The sequence below is a fragment of the Taudactylus pleione genome, unplaced genomic scaffold (genome assembly GCF_031769625.1).
Source record: "Taudactylus pleione unplaced genomic scaffold, aTauple2 ptg000506l, whole genome shotgun sequence".
Lineage (NCBI taxonomy): Eukaryota > Metazoa > Chordata > Amphibia > Anura > Myobatrachidae > Taudactylus > Taudactylus pleione.
In genome coordinates this window covers 2,261,527-2,287,376 of record NW_028284908.1, presented here as the reverse complement: position 1 = coordinate 2,287,376, position 25,850 = coordinate 2,261,527, and the positions used below count along the sequence as shown (strand labels likewise).

General features: G+C 44.9%; 2 protein-coding genes across 2 annotated transcripts in view; one reads left to right on the top strand and one right to left on the bottom strand.

The window, feature by feature from the left end:
• Nucleotides 1-3,299, top strand: part of ST6GALNAC5 (ST6 N-acetylgalactosaminide alpha-2,6-sialyltransferase 5) — a 42,878-nt gene extending 39,579 nt beyond the window's left edge. Inside the window, exon 3 of the mRNA XM_088450071.1 lies at nucleotides 882-3,299. Coding sequence (XP_088306197.1) covers nucleotides 882-1,110 — 229 coding nt within the window. The 3' untranslated portion in view covers nucleotides 1,111-3,299. The remainder of the gene's footprint in view (nucleotides 1-881) is intronic.
• A 2,233-nt stretch (nucleotides 3,300-5,532) lies between these two features.
• PIGK (phosphatidylinositol glycan anchor biosynthesis class K) overlaps nucleotides 5,533-25,850 on the bottom strand; it is a 180,379-nt gene continuing 160,061 nt past the window's right edge. Inside the window, exon 11 of the mRNA XM_088450070.1 lies at nucleotides 5,533-6,678. Coding sequence (XP_088306196.1) covers nucleotides 6,562-6,678 — 117 coding nt within the window. The 3' untranslated portion in view covers nucleotides 5,533-6,561. The remainder of the gene's footprint in view (nucleotides 6,679-25,850) is intronic.

Here is a 25,850-nt window from a genome sequence, read left to right as displayed (position 1 = left end):
GGAACTACACATCCCTGCAACAGTATTAGCATCTCTGTAATCAGGGGGCATCTTTAGAGAGGAGGAGGCCCGTGTGCAGCCCCCGACACTGACCCCCTCCTCTCACTCCGGTGGCCAGCCACCGCAGAAGCAATAGACTCTGTGCCCAGGGTCTATGGCACATGCGCAGATCACCGGAGAAAATGGCGCGGCCCCCATTTTCCCGGCGATCTCCTCACAGCGCATGCGCAAAATGCCCAAAAAATGTCCGCGGCGGCCTTTTTTCAGCGTTTGAACAGTGCTGAGAGACCTGACGCGGGACTTCGGGGAGGTAAGTAATACAAAGTATGGATGCAGGGTGTGTGTAGGCCCCCCCTGGACCCAAGGGCCCGTGTGCACCGCACACCCTGCACCCATTATAGATACGCCCGCCTCTAATAGCAAAACTTTGCCAGGGCATGCTGGGATGTGTAGTTCCACAGCGGCTGGAGGGGCAGCGCCAAATATGTGTGCAGTCTCTGTGAATGCGCCGGTAAGTAAGTGGGGGGCCTGCGCACACACATTTGGGTGCCATCCCTCCAGTTGCTGTGGGACTACACATCCCAGCATGCCTTGGCAAAGTTTTGCTATTAGAGAGATGCTAACACTGTGGCAGGGCATGCTGGGATGTGTAGTTCCTCACCAGCTGGAAGGCCAGCACCAAATGTGTAATCACTGAATTATGCCAGAACCTACAGCCATTTGCTGATCCCTGGGGACATGGTGCCCCCGATGGCGGTACTGCGCATGTGCAGGTCATAGGGAAAATGGCGCCTGGTATGGACATTATCCTTTGTTTTTGGATCTGTCTCACTTGTGCCAATGGCAAACTCTATTGTAATATGTTTGTTTCTTCTCTCCAGGACGACCAATAACACGTTAGTACCTTATCATTACTACGATCCTCTGGGACCGGATGAATGTACAACGTATATCTCTCATGAAAAAGGGCGCAAAGGAAGTCATCGCTTTATAACAGAAAAGAAAGTTTTTGCCAAATGGGCACGGACCTTCAATATACACTTTTTCCAACCAGACTGGGAACCGGAGTCACATTCTGGAAATCAATCCCTCGTAAAACCCATGTTCTGAAGAGATGGACCTATAAAGTGAGGCAGCCATTTTGTGGACTGAGCGAATATACAACCTCCCAATTCCTGTGGAATTAGCGATATTACTGATTATCAAAGGAACTAGGGTCACTGAGGCAAGTTCAGGGGCAAACGCAGGATTTATAGAGAAGGGGAATCCCATTGCTTCATTTTATAGCAAGTGTGGCCAACCAATGAGGAGGAATGATTAGTACATAACAGCGATCACAGTAACCCGTTATATGCGGCAGTAGGACCAGCCATACATAGTGCAGTGTATGTAATACATCAGACATATACAGGGCCAGCCATACATAGTGCAGTGTATGTAATACATCAGACATATACAGTACCAGTGATCACAGTAACCTGTTATATGCGGCAGTAGGACCAGCCATACATAGTGCAGTGTATGTAATACATCAGACATATACAGGACCAGTGATCACAGTAACCTGTTATATGCGGCAGTAGGACCAGCCATACATAGTGCAGTGTATGTAATACATCAGACATATACAGGGCCAGTGATCACCGTAACCCGTTATATGCGGCAGTAGGACCAGCCATACATAGTGCAGTGTATGTAATACATCAGACATATACAGGGCCAGTGATCACAGTAACCCGTTATATGCGGCAGCAGGGCCAGCCATACATAGTGCAGTGTATGTAATACATCAGACATATACAGGACCAGTGATCACAGTAACCCGTTATATGCGGCAGCAGGACCAGCCATACATAGTGCAGTGTATATAATACATCAGACATATACAGGACCAGTGATCACAGTAACCTGTTATATACGGCAGTAGGACCAGCCATACATAGTGCAGTGTATGTAATACATCAGCCATATACAGGGCCAGTGATCACAGTAACCCGTTATATGCGGCAGTAGGACCAGCCATACATAGTGCAGTGTATGTATTACATCAGACATATACAGGGCCAGTGATCACAGTAACCCGTTATATGCGGCAGCAGGACCAGCCATACATAGTGCAGTGTATATAATACATCAGACATATACAGGACCAGTGATCACAGTAACCTGTTATATACGGCAGCAGGACCAGTCATACATAGTGCAGTGTATGTAATACATCAGACATATACAGGGCCAGTGATCACAGTAACCTGTTATATACGGCAGTAGGACCAGCCATACATAGTGCAGTGTATGTAATACATCAGCCATATACAGGGCCAGTGATCACAGTAACCTGTTATATACGGCAGTAGGACCAGCCATACATAGTGCAGTGTATGTAATACATCAGACATATACAGGGCCAGTGATCACAGTAACCTGTTATATGAGGCAGTAGGACCAGCCCATCTGAATGTGTTTTTTTTTTTTTTTTTTTTGGTAGAGTTTGGGAAACTCTGCACTGCTCTGTAGTATAGGCTGTAGGGATGAGAGTCTAAAGAATAAACTTTCTATATCAAACAGTTATCTCGTATAAATACTATACATGGTTAGGAAAAGGTTAAACATACCATAATAAAGACATACCCATTCTTCCACCTCATGGTAAGACACCTGTTCCTTCTTGCTGGCAGCTGCTCTCTGGTCTGGTGGACTAATTGTGCGCTCAGATCTAACCGCACAGCAGTCTTGTCTGAAGAAGCTGCTGCCACTGGGCAAGGGCAGCAAGCTCCGTTCCGTCCCTTACACTGCATGTTGTGGCTGTAGCAGCAGTATTATATACTAGTGCTAGTATGGACATGATTGGGGTGGTTGGCCAGGCTGGGGTTAGGAAGGGGACAGTGATTCTGGGCAAACGTGCATTAGTCTATGAAGTCCATAATGAATTGATAACCTGAATATTGAGCCCACAAAGCGGCTGTCTCAGAGTATGAGGTTGGGGGCAACACTAAAGCACTTTTCTGTAGTCTGAAGCCCCCTAACAATCAGCTTCTTTGGTGAATAATTGGATTGTGGCTGCAAACTCAGAACAATGAGCACTAAAACTTGAACCTCTGTTAGTGTCCAGCTCTGGAAAACGCGAGATTGCACTTCGGACCTGGTAGTTTTATATAGTAGTAAATTTTTTTTTTTTTAATATGGCACTTTCATAGAGACGCACAGTGGTTCTATTTCACTATGAGGAGTGTTTATTGGGTGTATGTACTGTTCGGACAATACAGATTTTTTTGATAATTGTTTTGGAGAATCTTTTACTGTACAATAAACAGCGTCAAGTTTCTCTTAATTCATGATTCAAAATGTATTATGTATATAATGTATTATGTATATAATGTATATGAGAGTGAAGAAAATCAACTCCTCACAGGACAGAGTGTAGCAAGGAACACAGCGAAGGTAACGCACACATGACAGCGTACCGGGTGAGCTGTCCACATGACGATTAAAAAAAAAAAAAAAAAAATAGGGCAGGGATACAAACTCCAAAAAAATAAGCATTTAATCCACTATTAGTCCTCTCTCTGTACCATCCATAATCCTGGCTGCTACTAGTACTGAAGCATTTGATTAAGTATCGGCGGCTCCATCCTGGACATCAATACAAAGCATCGCGCTTAAATCAACGAGTGGATCGATGTAGAGATTAGACTTCAGCTGCGATTGGATGCAACATTTTCCTGCCAGTGTGACCCAATTATTTTCAAACAGTTTGATAATTATGTAACTGCCGCTTTCATTTCACTCTATTAGAGGCAGTTTGGAAAAAACTGTTACAAAGGTTAAAGATGTTTTTAGTTTTTGTTTTTTTTATTGTCCATGCGTCCATCTGTACATAGAGTTTGTTGCATTTCCACCTGCGACTCTATAAACGGGAGAGGAAAGTATCAGCCAAGTACCGTAAAGGTGCATTCATGTAATGGCGGCTACAAGCTGACCTGGACTGATACCTTTACATTAATAACTACTTGTGAAAACACTATTCTCTATTATGTAAAAGTCCCTTCATTACATTTGTACATTATTGTTTACATAGGGTAATTTGAGTCTTGTATTTGCATATGTACCACTGCTACATTGTCTCTCTACTCTGGGGTGTAAGAACACAAGCTAATTACTTCTCACGTAAAGCTGGTGCACTTGTTAATAATGTACAGCTGGACACGTCCTGGGTGCATCTGAAAAATTGGCACAAAATGGGGGGGGGGGGTATCCAATTAGCCGCGGTCAGTTACCACGGCTAATTACCTCGCCCGGGGCTATCCAATTAGCCCCGAAGTCGTCCTGACTCCGGAACTTATCGGGGTTTTTTTTTTCAGGACCTGATGTGTCCTGAAAAAATATCCACGATAATTGACGTTTTTTCACCTGAAAAAAGGCGAAAACACATAGGTCTGCAAGCTTATCGCGGCACCTTTGTGTTGTCGGGAGAACTATCCTATTATTTCGACCGAAATAATAGGATAGGGTGAAAAAAACATCGGCAAAAAATCCCCCTTTTTTCGCCGATGTCGGGGGTCCATTACAATGTTCGGGGCTAATTGGATACCACTCAATGTGTTTTTACATGCATGTGCCATTTCTTGACTATGTGGGGGTTGGGGTGGGGCAAATGTGTGGGCGTCTACCTGGGCAATTATATGTTTATATACCACCTGATGCCTTTTTAGGAGGTAATTGCTAAAAGGACAACATAGCTGCTCCGCCTTGCGCTAGTGCAACCAGATTTTTTACGAGGCACATAGCTAGGCTTATGGAGCATGATGATCGGGTTAATGGAGCAGAAGTCTAACCTATGAACTCAACTTTTTTATTACGTTATTTATATAACGCCCACATATTCCGCAGAGCAGAAACTAATGAACCTACTGGCATGTTGGAGTACAGGACATTCCCAGTACACTACGAGTCTGTTGGCGTGCGGCTGTAATGCGAAATAATATCCTAAAATGCGACAGTATGAAAGTCGCTATGCGTGGAATGACCTCTAAGTCCTGCCACGTGTTTCGCATCATTTGGCGCAGAAATGCTAGGCAAGAACATACCTGTATCGTCCATATATTCCATCCAATACTACATGTTGAATCTTGGTTGACAGGTTTATAAACATGCAACACTTAGGGTAAAGGAGCACCTTATGCGATAGGCGTCCTCTGCTGACATGTCCAACTGCAGTACAGGAGGAGGAGCTGACAACGGTGTCATGGAAACTGGTTGTCGAGTAATATTTTGACTGGAAGACTTTCATAATTAATAGCTAAAATGACAATATAACCGATATAACTCGATATTATTTTGATAACTTGTAGCTGCTATGATGTCACTAATTTTCCCTCCCACCAATGTCAATATATTCCCGCTACCTTTTCCTGTCATCGGTCATAACAGTTTTTGATGATGTTATGAAATGACTAATGTAGCACATTTTAGCAGGACATAAAATACAGAACACAAAACAAATATACATGCAATAATAGAGATACCAAAAACCAAATGGAATTATAATTTATTTAAAAAACAAAAAACCCAAGCAACCAGCATATAACCAATAACATGTGAATAAACACGAGCTGGACGCAGGCCCTGTGTACCCCGGGTAGGAGTTCCCCACGTGAGACATTGGGCTGGCTCCTGAGTTCCATACTCTTGCATTTCCCTGCCCTTGGGTTATGTCCTTGCTCGGACTGCTTATTACGCGTTTACGTTCACCTGGTGTCATCACAAAGTGTAGTTTGCACCGGAAAAAAACTCATATTTCCAGAGATAACTGTGAACACTAAAAGCAAATAGGGGCCATAAAAATGCTTGATAAGGGAGAATGCGCTGGACATTCTGGTTTGATGAGCAGCAAATAAATCAAATGAGGTTTTTCACGGGCTGCTAAGTCTTGCTTTAAATTCTAATTGCTCACCAGTTCCTAGGTACATAATTACCTCAGGTTCTGGATTGATCTGAAGTGCTGTACTTAGCATGATAAATCAATATTTCTATTTTTGTTTCTGCTGAGACAGCACTACACATACCATGCCGGACAGTTTGGCAATGTACAGAAATCTTAGCATGAGGGCAACTTTCAGCTTGGCTCTCTCTGGTATCTTTAATACCCAATCATTAATCTAATTATACATAGGGGAGAAAAAAAAAAAAAAAAGATTTACTTTTATAAATGTTTGTATTTTACAGGCTACTAAAACAATGATCGAGGCCTTCAAGTGTACTGGTCACCCCCACAGAGTGATGGCAGCCATTTTGTTGGCCGAACTACGTTGATTTACTAGGAACCAGTGTCAGCGGTGAGGTAAGAGGTCTCCAGTTCCTTGACTGGCCGAACATTTTCACAGGCCACAAAATGGCTGCCTCCACAGAAGTAAAAAGGACAAACTGTGGTAAAATTTGCTGTCCTCCTGCTCGGTTCCGCGCTACACATACCCGAATTTATGGAAGGGACTGGAGTTAGGACTGGATGCAGTGTCAGCGCAGACCGTTCCTCAGTAGTAGTAGTACTATGCATTGCAATACTTAGAAAACATGCTTCATATGTTTAATGCCGTATGTCTTGAAGAAGATGAGAAGAATCAATGCCCAGAGCCCGAGAATAAATCCTCCTGGAGGGTGCCACTCCTGTGGTTTAGGTTTCTACAAGACAGTGAAAAAAAAAAAAAGTTCAAATGTTTAGTATTATTTATCATTTATATAGCACCAGTATATACCGAAGCACTTTACAACTGGGAACACAGACAAGACTGGGTATTAACAGACAGGTATTATCTTAAATGTCCTAACGCGCATCAATAGTTCTGGTAACATTGACGCATACAGTGTGTGCGTTATATTTACTGGAGTGTGGAAAGAAACCAGAATACATGGAGTAAACCCATGCAAACTCCACACAGATAGGTCCCTAGTTTATTTATTTATTTTATTTATTAACAGTTTCTTATATAGCGCAGCATATTCCGTTGCGCTTTACAATTGGAAACATTGATAGAACAAAACTGGGTAATAACAGACATATATATAGGTAGGAGGGCCCTGCTTGCAAGCTTACAATCTATTGGGAAATAGGCATTGATACACAAGGATAGGTGCTATATATTGCAATTTGGTCCGGCCAGAATGCAGAGTTTCTTGGTGGGCTGCATGACCCAGTCATACAGGAATGTCGGCAAAATGTCAGGAGGATGTGAAAGAAAGACAATATGTGAGGTTATGTGTGGACTGTGAGAGGGGATGGAATAAGACATGGAAGCTATGAAGGTTATGTGGTCAGTTCTGGAATCTTGTCTGAAGAGGTGAGTTTTCAGGGAACGCTTGAAGGATTGGAGACTAGAGGAAAGTCTTATTGTGCATGGTAAGGCATTCCATAGAGTGGGTGCAGCCCGAAGAAAGTCCTGTAACCGTAAATGGGAGCAAGTAATGCGTGGGGATGAGAGACGCAGTTCTTGTGCTGAGCGGAGAGGTCGGGTTGGGAGATATTCTGAGATGAGTGAAGAGATGTATGTTGGTGTGGTTTGGTTAATAGCTTTATGTGTAAGTAACAGTATTTTGTATTGAATACGGTAGAAAACCGGCAACCAATGGAGGGACTGACAGAGCGGGGCAGCAGACGATGAACGTTTGGCAAGGAAGATAAGCCTTGCAGCTGCATTCATAATGGATTGTAATGGCGATAGCCTGTTTTTGGGAAGACCAGTAAGGAGACTATTGCAATAGTCAATGCGGGAAATAATGAGTGCATGGATTAGAGTTTTTGCAGTGTCCTAGTTGCCTTTAAACACAAAACCCAAGCCTGGTGAGGCAGCAATGCTAACCACTGTGCCATGGGGTGTTGGGAACGAATGTTTTGTACTTGTATGTCCTTTCCCTGTGTTTTTCAAAGCCTCTTCTTAGATTTGCTTTAAAAATAGGAGTTGATCTTCATTACTATTATCAGCTACAGTAATAAACAAGGTAAAATGATTATTTTGGATCAGTGTGTAGCCTTGCTGCCTCACAGCGGTGAAGCCATGGATTTGACTCCGCCCACGGCGACATTGGGTTTACATGCTCTCCCTGCGCCAGGCTGTATGGGTTCCATGAAGGTGCTGTGGTGTATTTGCCTTGTTTAAAACCCCCCCCCGAAACATTAATTGGCTTTTGCCTAAATTGGCGCTTGTGTATCTGGGTGCCCCGTTCTCATTTTATATTGGCGTCACGGACGGCGCTGCTATGCGTATTCGAACATATTAAATCCCTTCCTACAGATGTATAAGGTATACGTTTCCCTTTCATCTGAGACAGAATACAGGGAGTTTTCCTCTTGTCTGACCCAGCTCTGCGTAAGAGAAAACCCCGGTCTACATCCCAGTAATTAGGCCAGTACGTCAGCAGAATACAGCCCACGTCTTCATCAATCTTTCTTAGGCTGGATCTGAGAGAAAAAAAAAAACTTTTGCATTAAGTGGTACTCGACCCTTGCGAGCAAATTACTTTAATTTGCAGTGAGATGAAAGGGCCGCAGAGATCGGCCTTGAAGTGGTGCCGATGTCTAATTTTATGCCGGTCTGTGATATTTTTCATCAGAAATGTTCTGAACAATTGGTTTAAAACTGCTGCATAACAAAAAAACAAACTTATGACCTGCTCCTGATAACACATTACCTACATACAAGCAGTATCCCGGTGTAGTCTCATGTTAGTAAGTGCCTTCTCATACTATGTAGCCAGGTGCAATGGATTACATCGTCCTCTGTGAAATAATATAAGATGGTCTATCTTACTAGTCGAAGAACAGTCCCATGGCTGGAAATGGTCACAGACCCCTGTAGAATGAATGCAGGCCGTTCACACGGCAAGGTCGCTGGTAATACCGGCAACATATTGCAGCACCGATAACGGTCGTGTGTGCGGTCACCTCTGCCCAGTGCACTAATACGTAACTGCCAACTTTGTCAATTTCCTCCTGGGTCCAAGGGGGAGGTGTGTGGTGAAACGTTGTGCTGCAGATTGCATCATTGCGGCTCTGATGTCACAATGTCGTGATGTGCGTCACTGCGCAGCAAGGGACTGGGAGACAATGGCGTTAAAACCGGCATCGGGCCCCTGGACCGCCTGCTCCCCCGGGGAAGTAGATGAAATTCAGGAGGTTTGATCCTCTCTCCAGGAGATTTCTGGAGACTACAGAGAATTCCACAAGGTAAGTATGCGCCAATAGGGCCCCTTCCCCCATGTCTACGCCAATGGCCGGCACAGCAGATACGCCGGCTGGATGCACATAAATGACATTTTCACCTCCTACCCCAACCGCACCACACGGCAGCATAAACGGACGGTTGTCGCCCCAGCACTATGTGTAGACTAGAATTGTATACAGAAGATTGTAGTGCCGGAACTTTTGCTAAACTAATGTAAACTAATGACTAACTACCATGACAACTGAATGAAACACTGACATGTATGGCACAATACTACATTTCTCTAACTACAGTACACGCGTGGGCAGGGAAGCCGTGCTAGCACTACACCATATAAACACGCGGGGGCAGGCCGAGCTAGCATTACACAGCGCACACACGCATGGTCAAGAAATCCGTGCTAGCATTACACAGCACACACGCGTGGGCAGGGAAGCCGTGCCTGAGTATATGGGAGACTGCGCTGAGTAATGTGATATGTGACACCTGTATATCTGTGTGCTCCTGAGTCTGTATATTGAAGACTGCGCTGAGTAATGTGATATGTGACACCTGTATATCTGTGTGCTCCTGAGTCTGTATATGGAGACTGCGCTGAGTAATGTGATATGTGACACCTGTATATCTGTGTGCTCCTGAGTCTGTATATGGAGACTGCGCTGAGTAATGTGATATGTGACACCTGTATATCTGTGTGCTCCTGAGTCTGTATATGGGAGACTGTGCTGAGTAATGTGATATGTGACACCTGTATATCTGTGTGCTCCTGAGTCTGTATATGGGAGACTGTGCTGAGTAATGTGATATGTGACACCTGTATATCTGTGTGCTCCTGAGTCTGTATATGGGAGACTGTGCTGAGTAATGTGATATGTGACACCTGTATATCTGTGTGCCCCTGAGTCTGTATATGGGAGACTGTGCTGAGTAATGTGATATGTGACACCTGTATATCTGTGTGCTCCTGAGTCTGTATATGGGAGACTGCGCTGAGTAATGTGATATGTGACACCTGTATATCTGTGTGCTCCTGAGTCTGTATATGGAGACTGCGCTGAGTAATGTGATAGAAGCACACAGATATACAGGTGTCACATGAGTCTGTATATGGAGACTGCGCTGAGTAATGTGATATGTGACACCTGTATATCTGTGTGCTCCTGAGTCTGTATATGGGAGACTGCGCTGAGTAATGTGATATGTGACACCTGTATATCTGTGTGCTCCTGAGTCTGTATATGGAGACTGCGCTGCGTAATGTGATATGTGACACCTGTATAACTGTGTGCACCTGCGTCTGTATATGGGAGACTGTGCTGAGTAATGTGATATGTGACAACTGTATATCTGTGTGCTCCTGAGTCTGTATATGGGAGACTGCGCTAAGTAATGTGATATGTGACACCTGTATAACTGTGTGCTCCTGAGTCTGTATATGGGAGACTGCGCTGAGTAATGTGATATGTGACACCTGTATATCTGTGTGCTCCTGAGTCTGTATATGGGAGACTGCGCTGAGTAATGTGATATGTGACACCTGTATATCTGTGTGCTCCTGAGTCTGTATATGGGAGACTGCGCTGAGTAATGTGATATGTGACACCTGTATATCTGTGTGCTCCTGAGTCTGTATATGGAGACTGCGCTGAGTAATGTGATATGTGACACCTGTATATCTGTGTGCTCCTGTGTCTGTATATGGGAGACTGCGCTGAGTAATGTGACATGTGACACCTGTATATCTGTGTGCTCCTGAGTCTGTATATGGGAGACTGCGCTGAGTAATGTGATATGTGACACCTGTATATCTGTGTGCTCCTGAGTCTGTATATGGGAGACTGCGCTGAGTAATGTGATATGTGACACCTGTATATCTGTGTGCTCCTGAGTCTGTATATGGAGACTGCGCTGAATAATGTGATATGTGACACCTGTATATCTGTGTGCTCCTGAGTCTGTATATGGAGACTGCGCTGAGTAATGTGATATGTGACACCTGTATATCTGTGTGCTCCTGAGTCTGTATATGGAGACTGCGCTGAGTAATGTGATATGTGACACCTGTATATCTGTGTGCTCCTGAGTCTGTATATGGGAGACTGCGCTGAGTAATGTGATATGTGACACCTGTATATCTGTGTGCCCCTGAGTCTGTATATGGGAGACTGCGCTGAGTAATGTGATATGTGACACCTGTATATCTGTGTGCTCCTGAGTCTGTATATGGGAGACTGCGCTGAGTAATGTGATGTGACACCTGTATATCTGTGTGCTCCTGAGTCTGTATATGGAGACTGCGCTGAGTAATGTGATATGTGACACCTGTATATCTGTGTGCTCCTGAGTCTGTATATGGAGACTGCGCTGAGTAATGTGATATGTGACACCTGTATATCTGTGTGCTCCTGAGTCTGTATATGGGAGACTGCGCTGAGTAATGTGATATGTGACACCTGTATATCTGTGTGCTCCTGAGTCTGTATATGGGAGACTGCGCTGAGTAATGTGATATGTGACACCTGTATATCTGTGTGCTCCTGTGTCTGTATATAGGAGACTGCGCTGAGTACTGTGATATGTGACACATGTATATCTGTGTGCTCCTGTGTCTGTATATGGGAGACTGCGCTGAGTAATGTGATATGTGACACCTGTATATCTGTGTGCTCCTGAGACTGTATATGGGAGACTGCGCTGAGTAATGTGATATGTGACACCTGTATATCTGTGTGCTCCTGAGACTGTATATGGGAGACTGCGCTGTGTAATGTGATATGTGACACCTGTATATCTGTGTGCTCCAGAGTCTGTATATGGGAGACTGCGCTGAGTAATGTGATATGTGACACCTGTATATCTGTGTGCCCCTGAGTCTGGATATGGGAGACTGCGCTGAGTAATGTGATATGTGACACCTGTATATCTGTGTGCTCCTGTGTCTGGATATGGGAGACTGCGCTGAGTAATGTGACATGTGACACCTGTATATCTGTGTGCTCCTGAGTCTGTATATAGGAGACTGTGCTGAGTAATATGTAGGAGACTGCGCTGAGTAATGTGATATGTGACACCTGTATATCTGTGTGCTCCTGAGTCTGTATATGGGAGACTGCGCTGAGTAATGTGATATGTGACACCTGTATATCTGTGTGCCCCTGAGTCTGGATATGGGAGACTGCGCTGAGTAATGTGATATGTGACACCTGTATATCTGTGTGCTCCTGTGTCTGTATATAGGAGACTGCGCTGAGTAATGTGATATGTGACACCTGTATATCTGTGTGCTCCTGAGACTGTATATGGAAGACTGTGCTGAGTAATGTGATATGTGACACCTGTATATCTGTGTGCTCCTGAGACTGTATATGGAGACTGCGCTGTGTAATGTGATATGTGACACCTGTATATCTGTGTGCTCCTGAGTCTGTATATGGGAGACTGCGCTGAGTAATGTGATATGTAACACCTGTATATCTGTGTGCTCCTGTGTCTGTATATAGGAGACTGCGCTGAGTAATGTGATAGGTGACACCTGTATATCTGTGTGCTCCTGAGTCTGTATATGGGAGACTGCGCTGAGTAATGTGATATGTGACACTTGTATATCTGTGTGCTCCTGAGTCTGTATATGGGAGACTGCGCTGAGTAATGTGATATGTGACACCTGTATATCTGTGTGCTCCTGAGTCTGTATATGGGAGACTGCGCTGAGTAATGTGATATGTGACACCTGTATATCTGTGTGCTCCTGAGTCTGTATATGGGAGACTGCGCTGAGTAATGTGATATGTGACACCTGTATATCTGTGTGCTCCTGAGTCTGTATATGGGAGACTGCGCTGAGTAATGTGATATGTGACACCTGTATATCTGTGTGCTCCTGAGTCTGTATATGGGAGACTGCGCTGGGTAATGGGACAGGTGGCACCTGTATATCTGTGTGCTCCTGAGTCTGTATATTGGAGACTGCGCTGAGTAATGTGATATGTGACACCTGTATATCTGTGTGCTCCTGAGTCTGTATATGGAGACTGCACTGAGTAATGTGATATGTGACACCTGTATATCTGTGTGCTCCTGAGTCTGTATATTGAGACTGCGCAGAGTAATGTGATATGTGACACCTGTATATCTGTGTGCTCCTGAGTCTGTATATGGGAGACTGCGCTGAGTAATGTGATATGTGACACCTGTATATCTGTGTGCTCCTGAGTCTGTATATGGGAGACTGTGCTGAGTAATGTGATATGTGACACCTGTATATCTGTGTGCTCCTGAGTCTGTATATAGGAGACTGTGCTGAGTAATGTGATATGTGACACCTGTATATCTGTGTGCTCCTGAGTCTGTATATGGAGACTGCGCAGAGTAATGTGACATGTGACACCTGTATATCTGTGTGCTCCTGAGTCTGTATATGGAGACTGCGCTGAGTAATGTGATATGTGACACCTGTATATCTGTGTGCTCCTGAGTCTGTATATAGGAGACTGTGCTGAGTAATATGTAGGAGACTGCGCTGAGTAATGTGATATGTGACACCTGTATATCTGTGTGCTCCTGAGTCTGTATATGGGAGACTGCGCTGAGTAATGTGATATGTGACACCTGTATATCTGTGTGCCCCTGAGTCTGTATATGGGAGACTGCGCTGAGTAATGTGACATCTGTATATCTGTGTGCTCCTGAGTCTGTATATGGGAGACTGCGCTGAGTAATGTGATATGTGACACATGTATATCTGTGTGCTCCTGAGTCTGTATATTGGAGACTGCGCTGAGTAATGTGATATGTGACACCTGTAAATCTGTGTGCTCCTGAGTCTGTATATTGGAGACTGCGCTGAGTAATGTGATATGTGACACCTGTATATCTGTGTGCTCCTGAGTCTGTATATGGGAGACTGCGCTGAGTAATGTGATATGTGACACCTGTATATCTGTGTGCTCCTGAGTCTGTATATGGGAGACTGCGCTGAGTAATGTGATATGTGACACCTGTATATCTGTGTGCTCCTGAGTCTGTATATGGGAGACTGCGCTGAGTAATGTGATATGTGACACCTGTATATCTGTGTGCTCCTGAGTCTGTATATGGGAGACTGCGCTGGGTAATGTGATATGTGACACCTGTATATCTGTGTGCTCCTGAGTCTGTATATGGGAGACTGCGCTGGGTAATGTGACAGGTGACACCTGTATATCTGTGTGCTCCTGAGTCTGTATATGGGAGACTGTGCTGAGTAATGTGATATGTGACACCTGTATATCTGTGTGCCCCTGAGTCTGTATATAGGAGACTGCGCTGAGTAATGTGATATGTGACACCTGTATATCTGTGTGCTCCTGAGTCTGTATATGGGAGACTGCGCTGAGTAATGTGATATGTGACACCTGTATATCTGTGTGCTCCTGAGTCTGTATATGGGAGACTGCGCTGAGTAATGTGATATGTGACACCTGTATATCTGTGTGCTCCTGAGTCTGTATATGGGAGACTGCGCTGAGTAATGTGATATGTGACACCTGTATATCTGTGTGCTCCTGAGTCTGTATATGGGAGACTGCGCTGGGTAATGTGATATGTGACACCTGTATATCTGTGTGCTCCTGAGTCTGTATATGGGAGACTGCGCTGGGTAATGTGACAGGTGACACCTGTATATCTGTGTGCTCCTGAGTCTGTATATGGGAGACTGTGCTGAGTAATGTGATATGTGACACCTGTATATCTGTGTGCCCCTGAGTCTGTATATAGGAGACTGCGCTGAGTAATGTGATATGTGACACCTGTATATCTGTGTGCTCCTGAGTCTGTATATGGGAGACTGTGCTGAGTAATGTGATATGTGACACCTGTATATCTGTGTGCTGCTGAGTCTGTATATAGGAGACTGCGCTGAGTAATGTGATATGTGACACCTGTATATCTGTGTGCTCCTGTGTCTGTATATAGGAGACTGCTCTGAGTAATGTGATATGTGACACCTGTATATCTGTGTGCTCCTGAGTCTGTATATGGAGACTGCGCTGTGTAATGTGATATGTGACACCTGTATATCTGTGTGCTCCTGAGTCTGTATATGGGAGACTGCGCTGAGTAATGTGATATGTGACACCTGTAAATCTGTGTGCTCCTGAGTCTGTATATGGGAGACTGTGCTAAGTAATGTGATATGTGACACCTGTATATCTGTGTGCTCCTGAGTCTGTATATGGAGACTGCGCTGAGTAATGTAATATGTGACACCTGTATATCTGTGTGCTCCTGAGTCTGTATATGGGAGACTGCGCTGAGTAATGTGATAGGTGACACCTGTATATCTGTGTGCTCCTGTGTCTGTATATAGGAGACTGCGCTGAGTAATGTGATATGTGACACCTGTATATCTGTGTGCTCCTGAGACTGTATATGGAAGACTGCGCTGAGTAATGTGATATGTGACACCTGTATATCTGTGTGCTCCTGAGACTGTATATGGAGACTGCGCTGTGTAATGTGATATGTGACACCTGTATATCTGTGTGCTCCTGAGTCTGTATATGGGAGACTGTGCTGAGTAATGTGATATGTGACACCTGTATATCTGTGTGCTCCTGTGTCTGTATATAGGAGACTGCGCTGAGTAATGTGATAGGTGACACCTGTATATCTGTGTGCTCCTGAGTCTGTATATGGGAGACTGCGCTGAGTAATGTGATATGTGACACCTGTATATCTGTGTGCTCCTGAGTCTGTATATGGGAGACTGCGCTGAGTAATGTGATATGTGACACCTGTATATCTGTGTGCTCCTGAGTCTGTATATGGGAGACTGCGCTGAGTAATGTGATATGTGACACCTGTATATCTGTGTGCTCCTGAGTCTGTATATGGGAGACTGCGCTGGGTAATGTGATATGTGACACCGGTATATCTGTGTGCTCCTGAGTCTGTATATGGGAGACTGCGCTGGGTAATGTGACAGGTGACACCTGTATATCTGTGTGCTCCTGAGTCTGTATATTTGAGACTGTGCTGAGTAATGTGATATGTGACACCTGTATATCTGTGTGCCCCTGAGTCTGTATATGGAGCAGCGCTGAGTAATGTGATATGTGACACCTGTATATCTGTGTGCTCCTGAGTCTGTATATGGGAGACTGCGCTGAGTAATGTGATATGTGACACCTGTATATCTGTGTGCTCCTGAGTCTGTATATGGGAGACTGCGCTGAGTAATGTGATATGTGACACCTGTATATCTGTGTGCTCCTGAGTCTGTATATGGGAGACTGCGCTGAGTAATGTGATATGTGACACCTGTATATCTGTGTGCTCCTGAGTCTGTATATGGGAGACTGTGCTGAGTAATGTGATATGTGACACCTGTATATCTGTGTGCTCCTGAGACTGTATATGGAGACTGCGCTGTGTAATGTGATATGTGACACCTGTATATCTGTGTGCTCCTGAGTCTGTATATGGAGACTGCGCTGAGTAATGTAATATGTGACACCTGTATATCTGTGTGCTCCTGAGTCTGTATATGGGAGACTGCGCTGAGTAATGTGATAGGTGACACCTGTATATCTGTGTGCTCCTGTGTCTGTATATAGGAGACTGCGCTGAGTAATGTGATATGTGACACCTGTATATCTGTGTGCTCCTGAGTCTGTATATGGGAGACTGTGCTGAGTAATGTGATATGTGACACCTGTATATCTGTGTGCTGCTGAGTCTGTATATAGGAGACTGCGCTGAGTAATGTGATATGTGACACCTGTATATCTGTGTGCTCCTGTGTCTGTATATAGGAGACTGCGCTGAGTAATGTGATATGTGACACCTGTATATCTGTGTGCTCCTGAGTCTGTATATGGAGACTGCGCTGAGTAATGTGAGATGTGACACCTGTATATCTGTGTGCTCCTGAGTCTGTATATGGAGACTGCGCTGAGTAATGTGATATGTGACACCTGTATATCTGTGTGCTCCTGAGTCTGTATATGGGAGACTGCGCTGAGTAATGCGATATGTGACACCTGTATATCTGTGTGCTCCTGAGTCTGTATAGGGGAGACTGCGCTGAGTAATGTGATATGTGACACCTGTATATCTGTGTGCTCCTGAGTCTGTATATGGGAGAGTGCGCTGAGTAATGTGATATGTGACACCTGTATATCTGTGTGCTCCTGAGTCTGTATATGGGAGACTGCGCTGAGTAATGTGATATGTGACACCTGTATATCTGTGTGCTCCTGAGTCTGTATAAGGACCACAACAGAACTTGAAATGAGAAAAGCTGCGGCCGCTACGTTGTAGTACTTCGTATACAGATTCAGAGACTCCATCGCACTCAGGTATACAAGTGTCACATATTGAAGTAATCACCAGAGTCTGCTGGTGCGTCCAAGTTGCGACTTAGGTGCCTTTTTTGGCAAGAAGACGCAAATAAGATGCCCGACGCTAGGGACCTGGCGTGCCAGGAGGGGCTTTTTAATGCGATTGCAGCTAAGAGGTATAAGGACAGATCTGTAGGTTGTATAGGAGCCCAGGGAAGCCGCAACTGGAGTCACAGTAATGATCAAAAAAGGTGGGAAGATATATATAGTTCTAATTCAGGACACAGATATCGGCTATATTACACAATAATCCAAAATAATAAAAACTCAATTTCCCTACTTTTACAGGAGAACACGCAACAGGGCCGGCACTTCCACTAGGCAAGCTTAGGCAGCTTTCTAGGGGCGCCGGCCACTAGAGGGCGCCCAGACCTCCGGCCCAGCGTTCACTCCCCGCACTTGCCTGGCTCCTTCTGATCGACGCCCCACACACGCACACACTTCTGCCTGTGCCCCCCTCTTCATACTCATTTAACACCCCCACCCCCCTCAGGTAAAAATCACTTTGCACAGGTGGAGTGGCGGATAAGTTATATATACACATACACACACACAGTATATATATATATTTTTTTGTGTAAAAGTTATTTTCACCTGAGGGGCTAAATGAGTACAGGGGGTGGGGGGTGGGGGGGCGTGCAGAATTTTTGCCTAGGGTGCCCAGAAGTCTGGCACCGGCCCTGGACAGCAATGAATAGAAGTTAAAACTGTTACATCGACAGCCCACTGAACTTGTGCCTTCATGTAATCCTGGCACAGCGGGTACCTCTGGCACGGTAACAGTGACCCATGTCCCAAAAGAACCAACAGTTCACATCCACCCCCCACATCCCCACTGCCAGCTCTCCGAGACGCCAGGAGTGCCGCGGTCACCAGTCTAAGGAACGTTTGCAGATGAAAACACTGTTTAGTACAAAGCTTAGCTGAATGCCCGCGGGGCGGCCTGTGTGACACTGCCCCACATTGCCAGCCTCAGTCATTTTGGCAGGACTGTCCTGGATTTTGGGGTGGGGGGGGAGGAACACTCACCTGCTCTGTGAGGCTGATGAAGTAATTTACACCCCTCCAGTGTGCCATGAAATGGGGGTGTGATGTGTGGACATGGCCCCTTGTCGTGTGTGCACTAAAGTCACGTACATGAGAACACGATCCCTGTGTCCCAAATTATGTCTCATAGGGCCCCCCAAATGCTTAATCCTGCTCTGGCTCATGCTGCATGGTGTATTGAGGCTAGATGTTTGAGGACACATCTGTATGTATGTATGTATGTATGTATGTATGTATGTGTATATATATATATATATATATATATATATATTTATTATACATACTAGATATTTTTACTTTCTGAAAACAATTTGTGAAGTTAGATTGTGCTTACATTATTGTGTCCTGTTAATAAATCACTGTATAAAAGAATAACGTGTGCCAGGGGCCCTGTAGCTGAAGTCACGGAAGCTTGCGAGTGCGATCTATCACTGTAACAGGGGCTGCCTCTGAGCTCATTACCCTAAGCCAAGATAAGTCTTAAGCTAATTACAAAAAAAGGGCCTTTTCCTCGCCATAAATATTCATTTCCATGAAGTCAGTAGATTATCAAGAACCGGGCTGGGCAGAATTCCCAGCTTTTTACACATTCCAGCGTGAGACCGGGGATTACAGCTCCCCGGGGTCCTAGCACTTACACAAAATCATCATTTTTCTATTAAATTAAAAGAAAATAATAATAATTAAAAAAAAAAAAAAAAAAAGTCTGTTATGAGATCTGATGCGTGTGGCGTCTTCTTTAATATTACCATCTAGCGAATTCCTAACACAAGGCAAGGTCGCTTAGAATAGGCTGCTGCTTGTTTCACAATTGAATGTTATAAACCTGAGGCTGAGAGATTCAACTCTCTAAGTACAGCGAGGCAGAGGCGTGCGCTTGTGTTTCTTTTTTTTGGGGGGGGGGGGGGGTTTACTTTGATGTTCATCTCCAGTAAACTGCGTACCAAAGTGTTGGGTGGTGGGGACCTTTTCCTCTGTATTTTTCCGAGCCTGAAAATATATGAAACTGGCGGAAAGGTGCATGAAGATTTTAATCCGGAGGTGGGAGCGTTGCAATTCAATTTAACCTAACGGTCTTGGAGTGTTCACTGGCTCTCTTCCACAAGTCTAGAACGTAAAAATACACCTAAACCTCCCTCCAACAGCCACGCTAGACGTAGTCATAGGCACGAAAGCCAGGCCATTAACCTGAAACACAGCGAGGAGGTTATGACACTTTTACTGAACACACATCGGTCATCTAAAAGCCGACTTGTACAGACAGCTCCTTGATGACCAATAACACCTGTGTGGATCAGGGTAGACTTGAAGGGGATTGATTCAATTAGAAGCGACTTCCTCGTGACCGCGAGTGTGGCCGGACTCGCAGATTTTTGTTCGCAGTCCCACAGGGCTAAATACAAAAATCCACAAGTCCGGACTGCAAGGGGTGCGAGATGCAGGGGCCGTTGGTAGCAATTCCCCACCCCTATATTTTGGCATTTCTTTCATGACGTCAGGGGTGTCTTCCAGGAAGACGATGCTCCTACACACAGGTGTGGTCCTCAAGTGTTCATAGGAGTATGACACCGATCTTATCCAAATCATGGCCTTATAAAGGGTTTGCACAAACAATTCTTTAATTAAGCACCATAAAAAATTCACACTGTGGAAGATTACAACTTTAATAGCAAACAAGATTCATATGTGCAATCTCTATGAAGCAAACCTTTAATTAGGTGTGAAAAGAAATATAAATGAGACAGTTGCAGTTTTCCATGGGACAAAGGAGTACAGCCTAAGGATGATAATTAGTCATTAACTGTAGTACCCGGTATTAACCCCTAGTATGTCTTCTGGGATCCAATGTTACCACTCCGTGAAGTGTTCATCCAAATCCATCTAGCGGAGGGTCCAGAACAGGCTCCCCAGGTCAAAGTTATGCCCAGTGTACACCAACACTGGGACCTCAACCTCCTAGTATCTGTTCTGGGTTCCAATGTTACCACTCTGAAGTGCTCGTCCAAATCCATCCAGTGGAAGGCTCAGAACAGACTAACCTGGGTCAAAGTTCTGCCCAGCGTAGACCAATGGGAGGTCTGACCAGGACTCTAAGCCCCCTAAGACCTGGCTAGGATCTAACTGGACCACCGCGCATTGGTTTCATCCCAATCGTGCAGTGCTGTCCGAATGCATAACCGGACAAAAACAGACCAGTGAATTTTATACATAAGATATTGGCATGTTGAGCGGGATGGAAAATGTAACAGATTACCAATGAATCTATTGGTGATGGATTAGTTCCAGGTGAATTAATGTTCTGCACTTAATATTATCGGTTTAGCCCATAAAATGGCGACGTCCACTACTGCACTGTGCGTAGGTAAGAGATGAGCTTTAATTATCTGATACAATCTTCATCTTAGTCTGCGTAGAGCTTGCAGATACATACATATTGTTTTTAAATTATAAAATCAATTTTTTGCCTTAGAAGAAAAACAACTGAATCAACAAAACTAACTACAACAGCGGCGTTGCACGCAGGTCGATAATACTGGATTACTAACATTAAAATACAAATGAGGGAAAGTCCCATCAGTGCACAGAAAGCGCAGCATCAAATCAGAGGCTTCATTTATTGAAACGTATCAAAAGCCGAGAGTTTTTATTTTACTTTCTTTTTAATCATAACTATAAACCCTTTAAGTATGTACGGAATAGTTCCACTCCTACGAAACACACACGGACACTGGATGAGAGATTAAATTGCCTGTCCCTAAGGCTCAATGCCGAGCTAGTGAAACAAAACACAATTTTTTTTTCTTTTTTTGCATTTCAGGTGTTCGAAAAATTATCTTGCCAAAATTTTCAATTTTTTTTTTATTTTTTTTTAATTCTCTCATGACAAAAGTGTACATCGGGAGGCCCAAGCATTTCTTTCATGTTATATACAGTGGCTACTTTATTAGGTACACCCTACTAGTGGCGCGTAGGAACCCCTCTATTTGTCTCCAGAACAACCTGAATTGCTGGGAGCCTCACTCAGAATCTGGACGATGGCGTCACGCTGTTACGGCAGATTTATAGGCTGCACATTCATGCTGCGAATTTCCCATTCTATCACGTCGCTAAGCTGCTCCTTTGTACTGAGATCTGGTGACTGCGGCGGCCATTGGGGTACACTGGGCTCATTGTTACAGAAACCAGCGTCAGATGAGGTGCTCGATTGTTTGGTGACCTGTATAAATAACCCATTCACGATATGCCAGCTGTACATACATTTATTTGTATAATCACCTGGTCAAACAGAAACCATGGAATCTATAGGGGCTCAGTTTTTGAGCACCTGTTTTTTTTTTTTGAGCAGCTCCAAAGCACAACCAATTTTTTCCTAAAATATCCATATTTATATGAAAAAATGGTCAGGAAATGCTCTGGGTCCCCGGCCGCACCGCTCCTAACGACTAAGGGAATGGGTATGACGGGTTCGATTCCCGTCAGTGGCAGACCGACAGGAGCAGAGTACGATGCAGCGGAAGCCCGACAGCGCTGGAAATCCCGATCATGGATAGGTAAGTATCCACTAACCTAACCCCCCTAACCCTCCTTAGGGGTGCCTAACCCTAACTTCCCCCCCAAGTGCCTAATCCTAACCACCCCCTTCCCCGCTACCTAAACCTAAGTCCCCGGGCGGGGTGCCTAACCCTAAGTCCCCCCAGGGAGCCCTAAGCCTAACCCTCCCCCCCCGCGGCTGTCCGCTCGCGGCGCCCGGCATCACTACGATCGTGATGCCGGGCGCCGGTCTCCCGCCGTCGGGGAAATGCGGGCGTCTACATCTAGACGCCCGGCATTTCACCCTTGCGGGGATAAGACAGTCGGGAAGCCGGCTGCCGGTATATAGGCAGTCGGCTTCCCGATTGCTTCCCCGACTAAGTAATTGAAAGTTTCAAATGAGCTTAATTAGTCAATACTCACCTTCTGAAGCGGTGTCCTCCACCGTCAAGGACCCGGTGTGTGTAGGGAGAGGGAGAGAGAGTCCCAGAGGCAGTTGCAGGGAGCACTACATCTCCCAGCAGCCACTTCCCCTCCATGCATCCCACTGGTCTCCCAGCAGCCCCCTCCCCAGTGCAGAGATGGAGGGGAGATGACTGGGAGCCGCGGAGACCACCAGAGGTAAGTAGTTTGTTTTTTACTCGCACAGCGATGTTTTCACTGCTGAAAACCCTGCATGCAGTTTTATTTTTTATTATTATTGAATGCCGTGGGTATCGCTGGAGCGTGCATACCCATAATATTCCACAATTGGGCGCAAGGTCCGTGTGATTTGTTTTGCGGAGAAAAACTCGCTCCCAAATTGTATATGCCCCATAGTCTCAATATCTTAAATAGAGCAGTTTAGCCCGTATGGGATGATTTATAGATCAGTCACGGAAAGCCAAACGGTCACGTAATCCGCTGGAATTCTGCAGCTATTCTAAGTATTTCAAACAGTGCAGGCAGCCTGTATATAATGGAATCTCAAGCGGTCTGGTGTATACTATAATGGGTCACAGCGATCCATTACGCAGCATCTGTTCATTATCATCTCGCAGCATCACCCGCCTGAACCGCTGACACCATGTAGGATGGATACATGGCCTCATGTTGTGTCCGCCATTCTCACCTGACCGTCTGCACATTGCAGCAGTGATCGCGAGTTATCAGACCAGGTGACGTTTTTCCAGTCTTCGCCTGTCCAGTGTTGGTGACCCTGTGCCCACTGTAACCTCAGTCTCCTGTTCTTAGCCGACAAGAGGGGAAGCCCGCTGTGGTCTTCTGTTGCTGTAGCCCATCCACGCCAAGGCTCGCCCTGCTGCGTGGTTAGAGACGCTCTTATGCAGCATACCACCGTTGTACCTCATGGTGATTCCAGTTACTGTCAGCTTGGCCGTTCTGCTCTGACCGCTCTCATTAACAAGGCGTTTTCCTACACAGGACCGCCGCTGAATGGTTATTACTTTCTGTGGGCACCATTCCCTGTAAACTCTACAGACTGTTATGCAGGAAAATCCCAGGAATATCCGCAGCTTCCAACAAACTGGAACCACCTCAACTGGCAGCGACTATCACGTGTTATGTTTAACACGACTTGTGGCACATGGAGGTAAAGTGGACACATCTAAGGATCCTGGTCACATGACACATCCAAGGTGTCCATCAGTGCTCAAAGCACGCCCCCCCCCATACTCAGAGGCATGCCTCTATTAGCGCTTTCTGTTCAGCTTATTGCCTGTGGTGTGGCTCACCATGCAGTGTCTGACTATACAGAAGTGAGGCTGAGCTGTTGCTGCCTCATCTCTCGTCTCCCTGCAGTCCCAGGGAGGACCACAACGCTGGTGAGCGTTAACTATAAAAAGTATTACAATAAACAAAGAATATATATTATATATATATATATATATATATATATATATATATATATATACTTTGTATAATTCTAATCTCTGACTCCCCTGACTGCACGTCCCTGGTAGTCAGTGTCAGTCATCCAATCAATGAATTAATTCTTTGTAATAAGCTCCTATAGGATGACTTAAATTGCCACAATCCATTTCTTATTTTTTGCCACAAAAGTTACTATAATAATAATCAATATTAATAAAAAAATATATATATTATAAAACATGATGGGCATTTTCATGAATGGGCCCTAAAATTGCAAGTCTGTTACTTTATTAATGAAGTCCTACCTGTTCCAAATATCCCTCAGTGAGAAGGGGCCCAGGATCAAACATGAGGATTAGTAAAATTGGGTTCTAAAAACAGACCAGATGGCGGGTGGGATAGAGGAGGAATGAGAGGAAGGAATTCACTTCAAAGGCCACGGCACTGGCTTAGCGGACAGGTTTTTTAAATTTTTTTATTATTATTATTATTATTATGAAGCCCACAAACCTTACAGAAATTTGAAATAGTATCTATGACTTACATGATGTAGAGATATTCTAATTATAATGCGAAAAATCACATTAGCCAACTAAATTAAACTACATGAACCATTTAAGCTGCAGCACCCATGTACACTTATATTACTTCTAACAATGACAGCCAGGGACGTAACTAGGGTAGTGCGACCAGTGCCGTGGCACAGGGCACCGCAGGGCAGGGGGCGCTGTTTGGGCCTGTCAGTGTTCCTGCTCATTATCATTCTCACTTGTAGCTTCCTCTTCTTTTATCCCCAGCATCTCCTGGCCCTTCCCCATGAGGCCATGGCCCTCTCTCAAGTGGACTATATTATGTCCCTATTTATCCCCAGCATCTCCTGGCCTCCCCTATCTCTTCCCTGGCCCTCTCTCAGGTGCACTATATTATGTCCCTATTTATCCCCAGCATCTCCTGGCCTCCCCTATCTCTTCCCTGGCCCTTCCCCATAAGGCCATGGCCCTCTCTCAGGTGCACTATATTATGTCCCTATTTATCCCCAGCATCTCCTGGCCTCCCCTATCTCTTCCCTGGCCCTTCCCCATGAAGCCATGGCCCTCTACCAGGTGCACTATATTATGTCCCTATTTATCCCCAGCATCTCCTGGCCTCTCCTATCTCTTCCCTGGCCCTTCCCCATGAGGCCATAGCCCTCTCTCAGGTGCTCTATATTATGTCCCTATTTATCCCCAGCATCTCCTGGCCTCCCCTATCTCATCCCAATGAGGCCATGGCACCTTTTTGGTGCCCTTTTCTCTGGCACAGGGCACCAAAAAGTTATGCCACTGGTCACATGTATAAATAATACCACTTTATTATACGCTCGCTATCTCCTTATGTATGATAACGTGCTTCAATGTGCAACATGAAATATATATGGTATACTGAATGGCAATAAGGAGGCCTAAGGGTTTAGCAATACGAGGTTTAGAGATGAATTATCCCACTCAGAAGAAGTCACGCTCCAAGGTAAAGCTCCGCTGACACACAGACCACAGCACATAAAATATGTACTATGTTAGGTCATGCTTTCCTAAGTATGTAAAACAAAATATTGATTTAAATATAAAAAGCTATTTTGTATGCCAAGTACATGTTCCACACATCAGCGCCATATCCAGTGTACATACATCATCACAGACAGGGTTTTACCTACAGTCTTGAAATGCAGAGAACTATAGTAATGTCTGTGCAAAGCGCTTTACTGCTAAAAAGAGGTCACAAAAATTCCTGAGCAGCATTCTGTCCACCGAGGACCTGTAGA